Source organism: Larimichthys crocea, chromosome IX (assembly GCF_000972845.2).
Source record: "Larimichthys crocea isolate SSNF chromosome IX, L_crocea_2.0, whole genome shotgun sequence".
Classification (NCBI taxonomy): domain Eukaryota; kingdom Metazoa; phylum Chordata; class Actinopteri; family Sciaenidae; genus Larimichthys; species Larimichthys crocea.
This window is the reverse complement of record NC_040019.1, coordinates 9,178,657-9,197,397: the sequence shown is the minus strand read 5'-3', so window position 1 is coordinate 9,197,397 and position 18,741 is coordinate 9,178,657. Positions and strand designations below refer to the sequence as shown.

The window sequence follows — 18,741 nt, the reverse complement described above, 5'->3', positions numbered from 1 at the left end:
GTGTGTGTGTGTGTGTGTGTAGACTGGCATTAAGTGTAGAGAAAGGAAGACTGTGCGAAAGGTGAAAGTAAAGTGAGCTCCTCTGTCTAATCCTGTCCAGTCAAGCTTCTTAGCTACAGTAAATCCATATAACCGCTGCTTTCCACAGCGTTTACATCCTGGAGTGCTTCAAAGGGAACACGGATATTGTTTCACTGGCCACTGCAGGAGCTAAGTCATCATGATGACTTTAGAATAAAAATATGACAATGCATATTACAAAAATCGACTAAAATTATGCTGCAGTACTACCAAACACAACAGCAAACTAAGACTACTAAAAGTGTTATAATTTGACTGGTTGGGTAATTCTAAAGTGGGTTATAATGCTACATTGTTATTATGTTATATTTTTGTTTTAAGTAAGAGCTCTTAATGTAACATTAACAGTGTTACATTAGTGTAGTAATAATAGTGTAACATTGTATATAGTGCAGGGGCAACTCTGAAATTACATTTATGTACGACACATTTGAAATAGACACTATTTTTTGGAAACGTATTGCAGACCGTATCATCTTTTCTAATGTGATAAAGAGAGGATGTTGTTTACCCAACATACGTTACAGGTAGACGATGTTTATAATGAACTTATGAGTCAAATGAGCAAAATATCTGCAATATCTTGCAATACAACTCACAGCAGCTACAGTATTTTTTACACTTTTTGACCCTTGACAAAGGTTCTAAAGCTCCAGAGATAGCTGAAGCGTGAGGCGCGAACATCCTACGCTTCAGGCAAAAGAATGTTGCCTGACATAATAAACCAATTGAAAATGTAATTTATTGGAGAAATGCTTGGCATGACATGATGCTGAAAGCAACCGTATTTAACTCACTCCAACAAACAGTTACTGTGAAACAAATGACACTACTGAGTGAACACTAAAGTTGAACTTGGCTCTGATTTCATAGGAATTCGTAGATATTAGCTAACATGTTCTGCTGTAAGTAGTTGGTATGACTGGAAGTTGAAAGTTAAGGCTACACTTTCACTGAGTGTGAATGTAAATTCTTTCTTGTTTGTGGTGAGCATATTTGGGGCAGACTGCATTTGTCTTATAGCACCCGGCCAGGCCATTTGTGGTTTTGGTTTCCACTGTTTCTGTGCGTATGGTGTGTCAGTATGTTTTATTAGGCCACTGCCTGCGCTGTGCTTGTGCTGTGTTGTTTTCTGACGATACATTGTAGAAAAATCAGCTGGGAGTGTGTAGTATGAAAGCTGTTTGCTACCCTTCCTTTCAAGTGCTTGTGTAAAGTCTTGTTTTTTTCACATTCATGCTCAGACAAGTGATGCATCACAGAAATACCCATGAAGGGAACATAGTATATCAAGATTCACATATTTGTATTTTCTGCGGTGAAGTGTGGCGGATGAGATGAGGAGTCTTACAGCCTGAGGAAAGAAGCTGCCCTGTAGTCTGGTGTCACAGCAGTGGATACGTCTTTATGGCTTGCTAGAAAGCAGTAGGGTGAAATGGGTGTTGCTGGGGTGGATATTATCTTTTAATATCCCACATGCCTTATATGTGACAGCTAACCCCCCCCTGGATTTTCAATAAAGGCTGGCCCTATCTAAATATAGCCACTGTCGCACATGCATTATAACCTGTAAAAATGAAAGACTTTGCTAAAGAATTATCCATGTTGGCATCAGGAGAACTGGTGCAAGAGTAAATTTTTCCATGAAAGTCTTTGGAAATTTGCCAACTCAGGACCCAGTAAGATTACTTTGCCATGGAGGAATCTTCCCATCTTCCCCCCACAGCTGTAGTGTGAACAAAAGCATGCAAAAGGATGCAGCATTCACAGCCAAGAAAGCAATCCTATCTCTGGCGGGTCAAATAACTCAGGGAATAAAGACAGAGGCACTCCTCCGCCAGCAGCAATATGTGTTAATCTACAGTATATGTTTGTATCTCTGTATGACATGAGCACCACTTCCAAAATCACTTAATATTTATAAGAAAATAAACAAATATTAAGTATTTAAATGATAATTTTTTCAGGGTCTGCATATAATAATCAGTGAAATTCACAATATTAATTTAGTGGGTACAACTAGCACACTAGACTTAACTCCAGTGTAACAGGAGTTTTGACATGATAATAATATTGTTCTTAAGTTTCAAATGTATTCGCATATTGCCGAGAAGGTGAAAAGGGTTTACCCTCCAGAGGCTTGAACCCTCTGGAGGAGGACAGGCTCTTTTGCCACGTTGCATTGTCTTTGACTGGCAGCTGAGCTGGCAGAGGGACAGCATCATGCTCTGTTAACTATAGATTAAAGGTAAGGAACAAACAGCGAACTGATAGCTGTCTAAAGAAGGATAAGACCAAGTCACATAAAAAAATTAAGATGTTGATTGGATTTATCCCCCAAAAAAAAATGAACCTCTCACATGATGAAGTAAAGTTCAAGACTTGCGAGAGAAAAGAAGCTGCTGGCTAAACCATGAGTCAGGGAGGTCTTCACCCCTCCTGAGGCCAACAGGAGAGTAAGCAGCAATAAGGACTCCAGTTCAGAGAGGACTGAGCATTTCAAACCGGGAAAAATAACAAAAATAACATTTTTACTTTTGGTCCATTATGGGTTTGTAACTATACTTTAATACTGCTAACCATTATTGAGTTTTTTACAGTATAAATATATTTCTGTTCCTGTTGTTTTTGTATTTAAAGCGGCTGTCAAATATTGACTTTAAAAAAATCACTGTTTCCTACTCCCAGCTGTAAAACGGGTAAAAGTAGCATCAGTCATGCTCCAGCGTCTCTGTAAACAGTTTAAGTGGTCTTCCTCATTCATTTTTAATCAATTCATGGCAACAATACAGTTGACAATGTGGAAATGGACTTTAAAGACATTTCAAACTTGAAAAAATTAAAACGGAGAAGCCATACGATGTAAAAGGACGAAGAGAAGACTCTTCGTGTGAAAAGAAAAAACTGGCTTCACATTCGACTACTACACAGTTCTCTTCTCCCCCCTTTCTCACGACAAACCATCATTCTGCTCCACACGCCTGTGAGCTTTTTGACAGATATTGTCTTTCAAGAAATGACATCTTGCTCCATTCACTGCTCAAAGCTCAAACGCATGATTCAATTAGTTTCTATGGTTGCTGAGAATGTGTAACATGGAATTCATGCAGTAAATATCCTTACTGAAGGCATGTTTATGCATGATGAGTTTGTTGGACATGGTACAATGTTACGGGTCAGCTCCTCCATATATATTAAACACAGGCCTATTCATTCAATGTGCACGCATCATTCATACACAGCAAATCAAGATAGACGCATACCACCAGCAGTTAGAGAAATAAATCAGTTACCCACAGGTACAGAGAAATACTCACCAAAACTTCCAACAAACAACAGCGACAAAGTTTATATATATATTCACGGCGTTAAACTTCCAAAATATTTCTATTGCTCAGGTTCACACACACCCACACACAAAGCAGAACAAGCAAAGGATGAAAGCATGTTTAAGATTTACATGCACACGCACACACAGCAAGTTAAAAAATTTTTGATTATACTTACTGTTAAGCATTGCATATTCTCAGGGCGATTGGTCTCGGGGGCAGCACCATGGTTTGACAGCACAGCCTCTGAAATGTAGACAAAGGAATCACGGGCTGAGACAGTGCCTTTGGAGCACATTTCTCTCTGTGCCAACGCAAAACAGCCTTCTGGATGCACAAAAATAAAGTCCTCAAATAGTTCTGAGAGTCCATAAAAGTGACTCAGGAAGATAACAACAAGCAATTATGGCAACAGTTGTCTGGAGCAGCCTTTCGCTAGGCTGGGATTCAAACTTCAGAGCGCACATAAAAGGCAAAAAAAAAAAAACAGGACAGCCGAGTCGAGGAAAATCCTGTAAGATGCAAGGATCCAACAAACTGCCCAAGAGAGGAGTGGAAGTGAGAACAAGTGAGAGGGAGGAAAGGAGGGAGGGGTGAAGAAGAGAAAAGGAACTCCTCTCTCACTCTATTATCCGTCCGTCACAGGGCTCCTGGGAAGTTGCCATGGTTACAGGGACTCACGCCTCAGTGTCCTTTTAACTATTGCTCATAAAGGAGGCATTCAGCTTTGGGCCACAATGCAGATCACCCTCTCTCTCTCTCTTTCTATCTCTTTCTTTTTACATTTCCTTCTGTTTACATCTGTCTGCATACATATACATCTTCCCTTCTCTTCTCCTGCTCTTCCCTCTCTGTCTCTCGAACTTCCCACACAGCAACCCCGCTGTCACCCTCCAACCACTACCTCCTTCTTTCTATTTGGAGTTTCTATCCTTCCTTTTATCCCTCACTTTGCTACACTCCTCCATCACACCCCTACCTCCATCACCGTAGGAGAGAAATGATCCTAAGCCAGACTGTGAAATGTTATTTTCCAAACTCTGCAAACCAAGTCGAAACAGCCTCGACACAAGTCAAGAATTGGCTCTTCCGGAAACCTTAAGAAAAGTTGGAATAATCACATAAGACATACAAACATATAAACATATACGATGCTACATTTCACTGTGACTAGATCACACTTATTTTGAATAAAACATTCAGTCCAAGACACCATCTATTATTATCCATTATGCTTCAAGATGTTTTGTCATCATCATTTTATTCTTTTGACTGTAAGTTAAAATAAAAGTATGAGACATCACGTAAAGCATGACAGGAAACGACATGAGTCATTTTGCAAATTACTCAAGAGAACATGTGTTTACATTCAAGTGACGAAATGGCTACAGTAATTAAATGGTCATTAAGTCTCTTGTCCATTGGGAGCAAAGGAGGAAGTTGGGTGACGCTAATATAGAGCCAAAAAGTCCCAACAGGGATTTCCCATTTCAAACCGATGGTCAACAATAATTTATTTTCACCATGCCAAGTGGCCAAATGTAATCATGACAACAAACAAAGTACCTTTTCCTCCCTCTTATTAAATCATTTTAGTGCCTGAACCTATATAAACCTCAACCATATCAAGGTCAGATCACATTTTTAAAAAAAAGTCATTCGTCAGTCAGTTGTGAAGGTACTGACAAATAATGTCATCCTATCAATTTGGTTGTCAGATCAGATCATTCAGGAGGGCTGTCATTTTGTAGCTTGATTTGAATCACCCATTTATTTGTAACGATGGAACCTCGTGGGTCTAGCAGGCTTGAAAGAGGTTAAGGATATTACTACACAGGCTCAGGAACTTGTTGCCCTGTTGGTGAACACATTTCATTGTGGCATCAACAAATGCAAGTTAAGACTAACATGCATAGACAAAGCCGTGTATCAACAACATCCAGAAATACTGCGGATTTCTCTGGAGCCCGAGCTCATCTGAGATGGACTGAAGGAAAGTGTGCTTTAGCCTGATGAGATCACATTTCACAGTTGTTTTTGGAAATCTTGGACATTTTGTCCTCCAAGCTAAATTCATATTTTATACAGCTTCCCAAATTTTTCTGGCATTGGGTCTGTAGTAGTTACAGGATGGTAAATGGACTGTACCTTGATGGCGCAAACTAGCTGCAATGTCAAAAAAAACATCAGCTCAGATTTAAGGTGAGCAAAAATAAACCTTCCCCTTACAAGACTTCTAGCATAAAATTCATCATTCTGCACAGTGACGTCAAAAAAACAAAACTCAACAATGAGAACAAAACCATATTTGAGGGGAGAGGGACTTGTATTCTGAAAAAATGCATCTGTAGTCTACGAAGGACAGTCATGCAGAAAAAACAATTAAGCATCTCTCAACATTTTGGACACAGTTTCCAGTTTCCTCTGTAACCCTATTGTTTAACCCCAGAATAAAGGGCCGAGTCCCATAGTTGCTGTTGCCATAGTAACCCTGAGGCTTTTCAAAAAAAAAAAAAAAAAGGGGGGGGGGGGGGGGGGGGGATTCTGTCACTTGTGAATCTGAAACCTCCAGGGGTCCATCAAAAAAAGAGGGGCTAACCTGGCTGGCGTCAAGCCCAGGAGAGCAGCCTTTTGTGTGGATAAGACATCAGTAACACAGGGCATATGAAAGACAGAGACAGTGAGAGAGATGAGACAGAGAGAGAGAGAGACAGGGAGAAACATCCAGCATGACTGACATAAAAATGGGGGAAAGAAAGAGGGACAATAAGAGAGCGAAATCATGAACAGTGGGAAAAGTCTACACAAGAGAAATTCAGGGAATGAGGGGAAAAAAAGGAAAGTAGGGGGGATTAAGAAACTGAGAAGATTAAAGAAAGACGTAGAATGAGGAGAGGCAGAAAATGAAGACGTACAAAAGGCAAGAGTGAAGAAAAGAAATCAAAAGGTGCTGGCAGTCTTCTACAGTTGAGTCAGATTCAGTCTCAGATCTGCCAGTACATAAAAAGCCCTTGACTCAGCCTCAGTCCTTCATTGCACCACTTGCTCACTTGACACCAAGTCCCCCTTTTCACCTCCTGTGTCGCCTGCAAACAAATAAACACTTGATGGAGAGAGTAGAAAAAGCCAAGATGGGAGGAGATTGCCTCCACTTCACTGTTTGGTTCTCTTAGGATCAACTCAGGCATCAAGAAAATATTGTTTTAATTGGTAACACCACAAAATACAATCTATAAATAAATGAAATGAGATGGACCGGCAAAGGTCAGTATTCCAGACATTGTGACATGAACACAGTGATGAGTGGATGACAGGTTACTATGCTTCAAACTGTTGCCCGTGTTGACAACCAATCAGCACATTTCAGTGTAACATGTTTGATATCACAGCACTTGGAGAAGTACAATAACTGACTGACAATAATGAAATATGTACTGTGTGCAGTGTATTGTGACAAAAGGATGATCTTGTTTGTTTGTGCACACACAAAATAAAGCTGGATTACTCTGGTTCACATGCTTGATTTGACACCATTAGTACTTAGTTATGAATGAGAGTTAAGCGCCCTTACTTTGGTAAAATGTTACTGGAATAGTTATGTTGTTGAAAAATAAAAACATTAAAAACTACTCATTTAGAGTAAATGTAAATGATTAATTCACCTTTTATTAATAAACAGTATCTACAGTAGTACAAGTTTATTCTGTCATTTTAACCACTATACAGCTGACTGAAACATTGCTTAAGTTAAACTGATTAACAATAAGTGTGTGGTAAACTAAAATTCAATTTTACTATGTACTATAAGTACTCCTACTTGTTGTAAGGGTGGCTTTTCTGACCAAGCACTGTTCAGTTTACAAAGTGATACAGTCATTTGAAGAGCTTTTTGGCAATGGCTGGACTCGAATGGCTTCGATTTATTGAACAACTAGAGTGGAATGTTTTTTTGTTGTTGTTTTTTTTAAAGGGTTCAGTGTACAAGCGGACTTTCTGCACAAGTCAGTTTCCACACAAACACACACACACACACACAAACACAAAAGAGAAGTTGATACAGAAATCAGGGTAAGAGGGAGAATATCATATGAAAGCAAAACAACTACAAACCACCGGAGGTCTGAATAATGCAGCATGACTGATGCTTAGTGAGCCATAGTTTCCAGTAAACAGAGCTTCAGCATTTTTTGGAAACTGACTTTTTTGGTTTAACAAATTAATGGAAAATGACTAACTGTCTAAATGATGAAGTATTCACAGCAGAGTGGCAGTACAAACGTATAGGTATGTACTGACCACATATCTACACTGTTGCCCATAAAGTTGGAATCAAATATTTTCACCTCTTCTCATTAAACGACTGTGACAATGTAATTTTTCCTTGGTAGATAAAGTGTATATTCCCAAAACTATTGATCAATCTCTTCCAAACATATCACAGTGAAAATTAACCCCCAATTAACGTGATGTGTATAAATAGGAACAGAAAGAGTAAAGTGTCTACCATGACTGGATAAACTTGTATGTGATAAATTGCCAGAATCTGGTAAATTGTAAAAATATTCATTGACATGTATTTCATTTCACAGCACATCTGATCTTGAAATACAATATCCACACATAGTATCACATTATTAAACTTTTTTTATGGTTATGTTTAGGCAGCACCTGGCTAAGATTAGGAAAAGATCATGGTCTTGTTGCCTAAACCTAACCACACAACACCATGGGAGCCTGTATGGAGTCAAAGTACTCTGTACTTTACATGTCAAATTGATTCATATCTGTGTTTTGTTCTTCCTACGTATCAATAAACACATTCACACTTTAGTAGTTCAGTTTTACGGTTTACAAAAGCCTTGGCATTTGACATTTTGACTCATCACAAGGCTGAAAGAGGCAGTCGTGAGCCTAAGGGGGGCTTTGTTGCTCCCTGAACAAACTGATCAAAAAGAAAAGAAAAACATATGGAATGGGTACTGCAGCATAAAACATTGTATCCAGCTATGTGCTTTTATATACTCTCTTTGATCACGTTGGCCATTATTGTGCACTGTGTTTGTGTCCAAACTGTTAGGTAGACTGAAGACGATAAAATGTACTGCAGGTTATTTCTGTAGTGATTTGTAAACACAGCCTGCTACCCTGGCCATCACCTCATTTGAAATTTGTTAATTTAATTTTCATTAACTGGGTTGCACAGTGACATCTGCACATCTCCTTTCCAGAGGGAGTTTTTATCACCGCCTTACGTTCAGAAAATAATTTATCCCACGTCCTACAGGGATCATCCCATAGTCCAACAGAATAACTGTGTGTAGATGAAAGTGCATAGCTTTTTCTTCTCTTTAATCAATTTCCTTTTAGAGGTCAGATACTCTCAAATCTTACATGTATTTAACTTGTGGAAATACTGAAGGATAAAGATAAAAGCAGGCCTTAAGAATAATCCACTAAATCCACCAGGCCTCATTAGTTACAATAAAGCTATCCATGAGCAGTTTTCAAGATCTGTTGACATGTTTATTAAATCCTTTGTTGTTCCATCTCTGGGACATAAATCATGTCCTTAACAACTGGCATTGACTAAGAGGACAATGGGGATGATGTCTTTTACACTAATCATGTTTACCGAACAGCTATGAACTTAATGTTGGCGTCAGACATAGATTCATTGCCATGTCAAATACAGACACTTTGGGTTGGTGGCTTGAAGATAGCTGATTGTTGAGTCTCATTGCCAGGGTTGGGTTGCCAAAGCATCGCTATCTGATGAAGAACACCACCTGTTGTGTTGTATGGCTGGCTCAGAGCCACTTTGTTTCCCATTTATCATAACCCAGAGTGTCTGTATTTTATCACCTAGGAATAAGAATCAACAGTAGACTATCTTAAATTAACTTTAACTATGCTGTGTTTTTCCAAAGACTGTGGCTGGAAAACTGCAATATTCAATAATATTCATTATTATTATTATTTCCAGACTGTCCACCACTTTGTTCCAGACTGCTATATCTATTGAACAGATTGCAATAATGTTTTCTACAGTTATAAATATATAGAGTTTTAATTGCCACCACGAGCTTGTCTATTTAATTGTTTATTGAAATAGACTTTTCATTTCACGCAATAGTCTAGTCAAAATTTCACTTGGAGTATTTTAAGTACAATTCATGACCGAATACTTCTAAATCTCAGCAGTACTTTGTGTTTTGTGCCACTGTGCCACAATGTAAGCATGCTAACAGTAAACTAAGATGATGAACGTTACACCATAACCATAATTATTCCCAGTCGGTTTGCAAGATTTAAAAAAACTAAAACTAACGGGATTATATTATAATCTAATGACAAGAACACCACAAACTATAGCATCAAATAAGGATATATAAGGTATATATTATAAGGCCTTCTCATTATTTTGTCATGAGAAGAGCAAAACTAGGACATACATGCATATTGTAATACAAACATCTTGCTTGTGAATGGATGCACAGGTAATGTACTGTGCATGTTCGTTCACCACATACTATTAGATCCCTGAAAGGAATTCCTTTTGTTTACGCATGAGTCATCTGCACACTAGCAGCCCAAAGCTGAATACATTTCAAACATGACACACGACATACAGAGCAAGTATGATTTGATGCTTGTGCCCTGGTCTCATTATGGACAGCAGGACAGTCATGACTAACACATTTCATTTCCCGTTTCTGTCTTGAGCAAAGCAGAACAGACAGGAAGGATTATGTCTGCTGTCTGATAACTTGAAGTGTCTGAACGATTGCCCCTGATGGAGATTTGCAAAAGAGATTTAAAGAGAGCAAACGGAGACTGAGATGGAATTTCACATCCAGTCTAAATATTTTCTATGAATTCATCAAATCATAGTAGTTACAATGCTGTCTATTTCCTCTGGTGTGGCTTCTAAACTCACAAAAAGATCATCAATATTACCAGGAGGTACATGGATTCTGCCTCAATGACTTTTCCCTGTCTACACTGAGAACTGATCTAAATGTTTGTGATGGCACTGAGAGCGTAAACAGTTGCTGCGGGTCTGTAATTCTCCAAGAAAACCAAGTTGTCACTGGGGGGAAGAATTTAGCTTAACTGACCTCATTAACGTGTTAAATAAAGAGTGGCATGGTGAAGATGCAACAAAAGAGGAGGTGACAACCAATTTACACATCAACTGTAAAGAAAAGAAGGAAACTAACGTTTCACCAATCTTTACAAACTAAAGGGATAAGCCAAATAAAAATAAAATATAGATTTTTTTATTTATTTTTAACCTCACTAATAACGTCACTATGGTAAAGCACCTCTATGAAATGTATGACCAAATGAGACACAACAGTATTTACAGTACTGAGCCTGCACTGGCATGTGAATGATGTGTCATTCAACAGAGTATTGTCCTGTGACACATGATGAGAATATATCCGCCTGAAATGGGCAGGAACATGTTTGTTCTCCCTGAGTGCGCCCCTTATTGGTCGTCACACTGCCTCAAGTCATGTCCACTTAGTTCCGCATACCTTTCTACAGGCTCCATGTGTCTGCCCATCAGGAAATCAATTCTAAATTACTTTGTGTCCATGACTTTCAGTCGTCTAGGTTCATTGCCCCTGACCCAAACATATGCAAGTGTCCGCCCACTGGAGATTAAAGACTACGCTGTGTGGAGGTCTGCAGTCGACACAGATTCATGCTTGTGATAAATAGAGTCTGAGACTGGCTTGTGAATGTCCCCCTCCTTTGCCCCTCTGGCTAAAAATGTCCCTGCAGGCTGCCACCACCTCCTTGTTCAGGTCATTACTGATAGATTGTTTTTTCTCAGTTGAAGAGGCGCTACTTTGGCTTCTCTATGAACTACATGAGCCAGGAGCATTAAGAATACTTAAGGCACATCCATAATGTCTTTCATTGATTTACCTTTTTCATCTTTTAGTTTACTGCAGAAACCATCAACAGATGCATTTACAGTTTCCTAATAATGCGTCACATTGCCTTGTCTCTAAGCTTAGTTTCAGACTGCACATCATTCAGTTGCAGTTGTACTTTCGCATTAAACATGAGGTCCACCAGGCACTTTAAACTCTAAGTACACTTCCACAAGTGTTTACACTTACTATGCCCACAGACACTGGAGAGAAAGTGCAATTCCCAGCATAGCTCTAATCAGGTCAAGTGGGCCACACAAGCTGAAAACACCTCTGTGTATGTGCATGGCCTTTAAGATAAGACGCCATTGTTGAATCCAATGCTCCTACATCTTTTCTCTTTGATTAAGCAGCTCAAGTGATACTGATAGGGCGAGGCTCTTTCTGCATGAGTCTCCAGTTCCTTGTGCTGGTTCTGGTCTCAGCTGTTTGGTGTATTCTTTGTGCAAAGGATAACAATACACTTAATTACTTACTTAAATGACTTACACACCTATGGTCCACTAACATCTACACCAATCTAAGAACTGTGTAGGTGTGGTTACACTGTGCCTGATTAACATCTGTCTTACCCTCCTATTAGTTTTGTTGTGCCTATTAGGGTTGAAAACATCACACGTATTATAAGCCTTTGTCACAGCAGACATTTTGACTTGTCACAGTAGGGGAAGCAGAGGTGTTACTAATAACATTAACAATGGCTCAGTGACAGCAAGCCAAACTGAAACTGAAGCAGCTAAATGGAGTTCAGCCATCATTAACTTTATTATTTACACCTTTAATGTTATGGAATTTTCTATCCTTAGGTCACACAAGGTCACGTGTGGGCCTTAAGGTCCTCTGCAGTATTAATTGTTTGTCTTAGACTAGGTGCCACCATATCTGAACACTGTGGTGGCCGGGGTCGAGGAGGCCTGTTGCTGCCTTCATAGACATAATAGATAGCTTGCCGTTGACGTTCCAATCTGTGTAAACAGACATCTGTGTCTCCAGACTAGAATATGCTGACAATAACACCTCCATGGGTAAAGACATTCTCTTTGGCTAATTTTGGGCGTATAGTATTTGTGGTGTGATCTTTGGTTTAAAGTCTATCCACCAGCACGCAGAATGTGAGACCGACTCAGGCACTTCTGATGAACTCTGAGAGTGTCTCTAATTCTCCTTGGCCAAGTGTCAATAAATAATACAGCATAAGACATCAGAGGCTCCTGAACACTTTCTTCCTTCCTGACCTCACCACTGACCTTTGACTTCAGCAATTTCTCCACAACATTTAACACATTCCTGTGTGCTTTGACATGTCTGCTGTGTTACTGTTCATGAAGTTTAGTCACCTCAAAGGCTCCACAAAACCAACAATCCAAGCAGAAGTCTAGTTAGCCAGAGGTAAAGTGTATTATTTCATAAATATATACATAAAATAATAATTAGATCATAATATGCATAGTTCAGTGTTTTTTGTTACTGTTGTTGATTTTAAGAGAGGGGGAAGTATTTTACCAATTAAGCAAGTTTATTATTGTTCATTTTACAATTGAATCTGCAGGCAGGGTTCAGTGTTTTTCTATTTACAGACCAGTAATGTAAGTTACTAACAATGCAGGGTTTAAATCTAACTTAAACAATGATTTCCATCAAGATGTACTAGCTTTGTTATATTTTATGTAAAATTGCTGTCAGATTTGCACAGCAGATACATTCAAAGTCACAGAGAGTGGAAGCTATTGGGTCAAAAGCTTCACTCCATGTCAAGTGGATATAAGCCTCAGCATCAGATGCATGGCATGTCAGACATATACTCACCAACACATTGTCTCACATGATCACACACACTCACACACACACACAGATTTACAGCCTGTATTTACCAAAACAACTTCATATAAAAACACCCCCCTCCCTCTTGCATGTCCAACCCCTTCCATATAAGTTAATCACATACTGTACATTTTAATCTACTGCTTTAAAGGCTTGCCATCTGGGAAAGCAGTGTTTCTGCTGTGTGTGTGTGTGTGTGTGTGTGTGTGTGTGTGTGTATACAGTATGTCTGGAGTACATTCATATATTATGAAAAGTGAAACAAGTGCGTGTACAATGACGATGACATACTTTTTCAGCACGAGCCCAGTGGGAGCTTGCTTTTTTTACTTTCATGCATATACAGACCACCTGACCCACTTCATAAGCTTGTTGGAGGGAAATGCATTAGCCATGGTCAAAAACACACACACGTGAATGTCACCGTGGGTCAGTTGTCTTCAATGACACACTGCCGAGCTAAAAAAAAGAAAAGAAAAAAAAGCAGAGCTGTGGCAGCGTCTCAAATGCATCGATCTTTGTGCAGGAACATGCACACATGGGCCACAACATACCAAATCTCCAAACAATATCCTTCCAACCCAACGACCACCATGATTAATCAACAGAAATTAATCACAAGTCCTTTTGTAATCCACTGATATGTAATTACTTAATTACATGACTAATCCAAACATATTTCTTCTGCTGTTTTAAGCCTTTGAGGCAATTTGAAAAAAAAAAAGAAATAATCACAATAATACACTAAGTTTTATATTTATTTCCACATTAGCTCTAATATCCACATATTCTGCAGACTTGTCCAGAGTGTACCCTGCCTTTCACCCAAAGCTCCACCGTGACCCTGATGAGGATGGATCCACATATCTTGTATTAGTAAAACAACATTTAAAAGAGCTGTGTACAATATTACTTTAGCTTCAAAGCGGTTTCTAACACTGCTTAATACAAAGTCGTGTCCTGAAAATCAACACTAATTGCCCTGTCACTACATATTTCAGAAATGTTGTTTGGCTGCCACTCAAGCACAGCCTTTCCTTTTTTTTCTCTCAACTTGTGTTAAGCAAAGTTAAGATGGCAGCCTTTTTTATTGTAGCCATACAGCGTAATTAGCTGTCAACGCTCAGCAGATTGGCTTTGTTATGGAATCAGAGAGTCTGAACCATGCAAGAGGAAAGTCTGTCTGAGACACAATGGTAATAGAGAGTATGCGAAGCGTGACTTGTAACCATCTGATACTTAAAAAGTTAATTCCTCCCTTTGTGCTCAGCAAATATGATTTATTTGTATGGATAATAAAGTAAAATAAAGAATATTTTTCTTCCTTATGGCCAAAATACATTAAATGCCCTGCTGATTTTGCATATTTAAATTCAATTAACACTGTTGTCTTTCTAAATCCTGACTGTCCCAAACCAACCGTCGAGATCGTGCCACATCATGTGCTGCTAGTTTCACAGTCCAACATAAATTCCCTCTCTCCCACCCACTCAGGACTTTTAGCATGGCACTGTGCTGGCTCTGAACTGGCACTGAGTGGAGGATTAGTCACACTGATCCAAATAGTGCACCTCTGGTGAGAGCGTGTGCACATTAACATGGATTATTGTAGCAGACTAGTAAAACACCTTGTTTGAACAGATGACGTTTGCTTGTAAATTAAAGTTAAAAGTTAAGCTTGGAGATGTGAATTTAAGTTGTTTTTAACTCCACTGAATCAAGTCTCAAACTCAACTCGCTGACAAGATTATTGTTGAATGATGAAAACATTTGAGGCTAAAGCCATAACCAAAACCAAAAACGGATTCATTTTCCCTCCGCAGCTCATTTAATTACATAAACCTACACTTCTTTTTTAACCATTTACTTGCTCAAACTTTCTTTCTGCCTGTATTTGGGACAAATAAAAATCCCTTTATGGTGATCATTTTTGGGTTCATTTCATTAGATCGAGCCGTCACACGCTTGTCTAACTTCTCCTGTGCTGTCTGGTGAAAGAGTGCAGGCTGCACCTCTTTTACCCAGGGCTTTGAGGTTCTGCTTAAACTGTGCATACCATAAATTCCCTCAAGCGCTGTGCAAAAATAGAAAAACACAAACAAACACACCTACCAACAAACACAGAGACACACAACCAACTACAGCTCCTTCTGAGCACCAAATGAAAGCACAAACAGTTTGACTTGAAAAGTATAAAAGGTTTGTTTCCCCCAAAATGAGATTTACATCCCCTGATAGTCACCTAATGTTTCTCTTACTAGCAGCAGCAGGTTACATAAATCATCTGTTTGGCGGAGGCTGGGTGTGACTTTGAATTACAATTATAGCTAACGTTTTTAGTTGTAATTACAAAATAAACACGTTAAGTCAACTTTCGTCTCACTTCAAAACTACAGATTATATTTCTAAATTTCAGAATTTAGAAATAAACAATACATATTGCTTGTTCATTTACACAGTAACTGGGGCACGCAGTAACAAACTAGTGTCAGAAAACATAAGAATGTGAAATCTAAACGATTCACAGGAGTTTATTTATTATTTTTTTTAAATAAATTGCTAAGTCACCACTGCTTGGGAGTAGTTAGAGCGAGAACAGGAACACGGTGAGCCTGCCAAGCTCCCAGTGTGCCCCTACTTACTTCTATTATTGCAGGATTTCCCTTAATGATATAAGGTATATATTGCAAATCATGGACGTCTATTGGCTGGCAGCAAACTTTACATCAAACTGTTTGTTAGTGAAAGTCTTTTGGCATTCTGCCACAGTGCTAAGTTAGATAAGAAATGAACTGAGGACTAAAATGTCAATGATGCCAGAGCGAACACGAAACAGAGATGTCAGAGGAAACAGAAAGAAGGGAGTGAATACAAATAATATACAGGTGAGAGGCAGAGGCGTAAAATAAAAAAAAGGCTCAAGGATATTTACCAACGCATGCACGGATAATCAGAGTGAAAGAGGCACACAAAACAAATATAAAAGGGACTGACAGATATAAAGAGCGAGGCGCAGACACACAGTGTGAGAGAAAGGACGGACACACACACAGTGATATTGTGATTAACAGGATTTTGGTGATGTTAGTGCATGTTATGGTGCGGTGGTGGCCTACATTCTGCCAGCTGGCAACACATAGTGTGTTGTGCATGCATGAGTATGATGCATGCCCCCCCGCCCCCGGCTCAAACACACAAATACATGGATCAGATGAGACAGTAGTGGGGCAGTATAACCACTGGGAAAGATGAAAACATCCATTACATCCGGTTTTCCCTGCTTTTCTTTTTTTTTTTTTTTGGCCATAAAGTTAATGGAGTTAAAAATAATGTGGAATCAATGGACATAAAACTTGTTTTACTGCACCTTCTCAGCAACTGTGTCTGCAATTACTAAATGGTCTGTTATAGTTAAACACCTTTGAGCCTATCAGATCACAGCTAAAACAAACCACTTGCCAATGTAACCCTTGAGTATACGTCAGGGTCCCCTCATGCGAGCCTTGTAATGGTTTCCTGCTGGCTGAGCCTTGAGTCCAAGCTGATACTCTTGTCCCAGTTCTATCCACAGAAGCATAAAACTAATTTTAAAGTTGCATGAGGCAGATTAGCCTAGTTCAGCCAAGCAGTGTCAATAGGGATAGGTTAGCCAACGTCTAATGATATCACCGTCATTCTCATAACCCAGAATACAAGTATGTGAATAAGCAAAACCGATGGTACGGAGAATGGGGAGGGGTGTGGGGAGTGGAGAAAAGTGTGTTGCAGATGTGAGCTGCAGATGTGAAAGGTTTGTGCAGATGAGTGTATAAGATGATGGTGTCATACTGTAAGTAATTCACTGAATGGGCGAGCTAAAGCTCCTTCAGGGGGAAAGCCATTGTGACCAAATTAGCTCAGCAAGTGGAAAATGAGATGAGAATTGGCAGATTATCAGCACACGCACAGAGTAACAAAGAGAGATTAATAGTAATGTCAGCAACAATGAAAGCACGAAGGAGAGAGATATAAAGATGGAAGAAGATAAGGGAGGAGAAATGAGCAACGAGATGGAAAAAGAAAGGTGAAATGGTGAGGAAGAAGAGGGAGAGAGTGCAACAGACAACAAAGAGTCAAGAGAAAACATCCAAACAGCAGAAAACAAACCACTTCTCCCTGCAGATCTGCTGCTTTGCAATGCAACACGCAACTTCCAAAATATACTCATGTGCAGTGAATACAGTCAAGTATGATAACACAAACAGTACTCACCTAGTCTAGGCTGCCCTTATGGCTGGCACAGAGTAGCATAACTCCAGCACACACACACAACACCACCACCACCACCACCTCCACCAATGTGAAACTACGAGTGAGTGCAACCATAAGTAGGAAAGAAAAAGAGCACTCAAAGGTAAGAAGAAAAATAGATTTCAAAACAAATGTGTCTAAATGTGTGCTGGTGTGTGTGTGCGCGTGAGTTCAGGTGGGTGTGTGCGCCTGTGTGCGCAGGGGGGAGATCCACTCCAGCAGCGACCAGTATGGGTGAGCACCGTCTCTTTCTCCCTCTCTCTCCCTCTCTCTCTCTCTCTCTCTCTCTGGCAACTGTGACGCGTCAGGGTTTCGTCCAGACCCCTCCCTCGCTGCCCACGCTCTCTGTCTTTCCCCTCATTCGCTCTCTCCCTCTCTCTTTCCCTCTCTTAATCCCTTACTTCCCCAGTTGCCCCACCTCCCGACCCAAAGACTGATAAAGACTTAAGAGCCGCGAGCCTGGCACACTCCAGGCAAGCATAAACATGTGCGGATAATTGAGATGTATTGGGCACAGGTTTCTTATTTTGACTCTGTATCATATGCCAGGAGTATCATTTGAAAGACGACTGTGTTTTGGAACCAGCAGGGGAACTCAGGTATCATATCGGAAAACTCAGGGAAACTCAGGTATCTGTATAACTATACCTGTTCCAAAACAATGCATTTTTTGAAACCTTCATACAAGGAATTTTCATCGCAAAAAAATATGCACAAGTGCCTAAAATATCAGTATCAAATAAAGAACTTTGCCTACAATAAATATGACTTCATCAAATCAACATGAACAATTCAATACCAAATCAAAAATAAGCAAACAGGCCTCCAGATCTGACCAAGCTATCAATGCCAACTTTTTAATACTTCACACATTTCGATAATCTTCAAGACACAAACGTTTCTGTTATAAAATACCTGATCAAACTGCTGATGATGAGTAAGTTATTAATAAGTTAACTTACCAAGGGGGTGGTAGTTGTGTTGTGTGGGCACTTTAAGATGCTTCTTCCTCCCCAGCTCTTCCCCAAGTAGGTAGTACCATCCTTGAACCTCCTACAACACACACACACACACACACACAAAGTGACTGCATGTGTGTGTCAGACATGTGTATGCATTATTTCAAGCTTTGAGATTCAACCTAATGAGAGCTAAATTTAAAATGAACTCTCTATGTGAAAGCATAAACACATTGCACAACAAACACACACACACACACACACACACACACACACACAGACTCAATTTGCTTGCTCCTGCAGGGCTGCAAACAC

General features: G+C 39.5%; 1 protein-coding gene across 1 annotated transcript in view; it reads right to left on the bottom strand.

Annotated features, from left to right (window-relative positions):
- Positions 1-18,741, bottom strand: part of rgs3a (regulator of G protein signaling 3a) — a 147,346-nt gene that overhangs the window by 103,635 nt on the left and 24,970 nt on the right. The window contains exons 8-9 of the mRNA XM_019274095.2: positions 18,430-18,520; positions 3,589-3,656 (exon numbers count right to left, since the gene is read on the bottom strand). Coding sequence (XP_019129640.2) covers positions 3,589-3,656; positions 18,430-18,520 — 159 coding nt within the window. The remainder of the gene's footprint in view (positions 1-3,588; positions 3,657-18,429; positions 18,521-18,741) is intronic.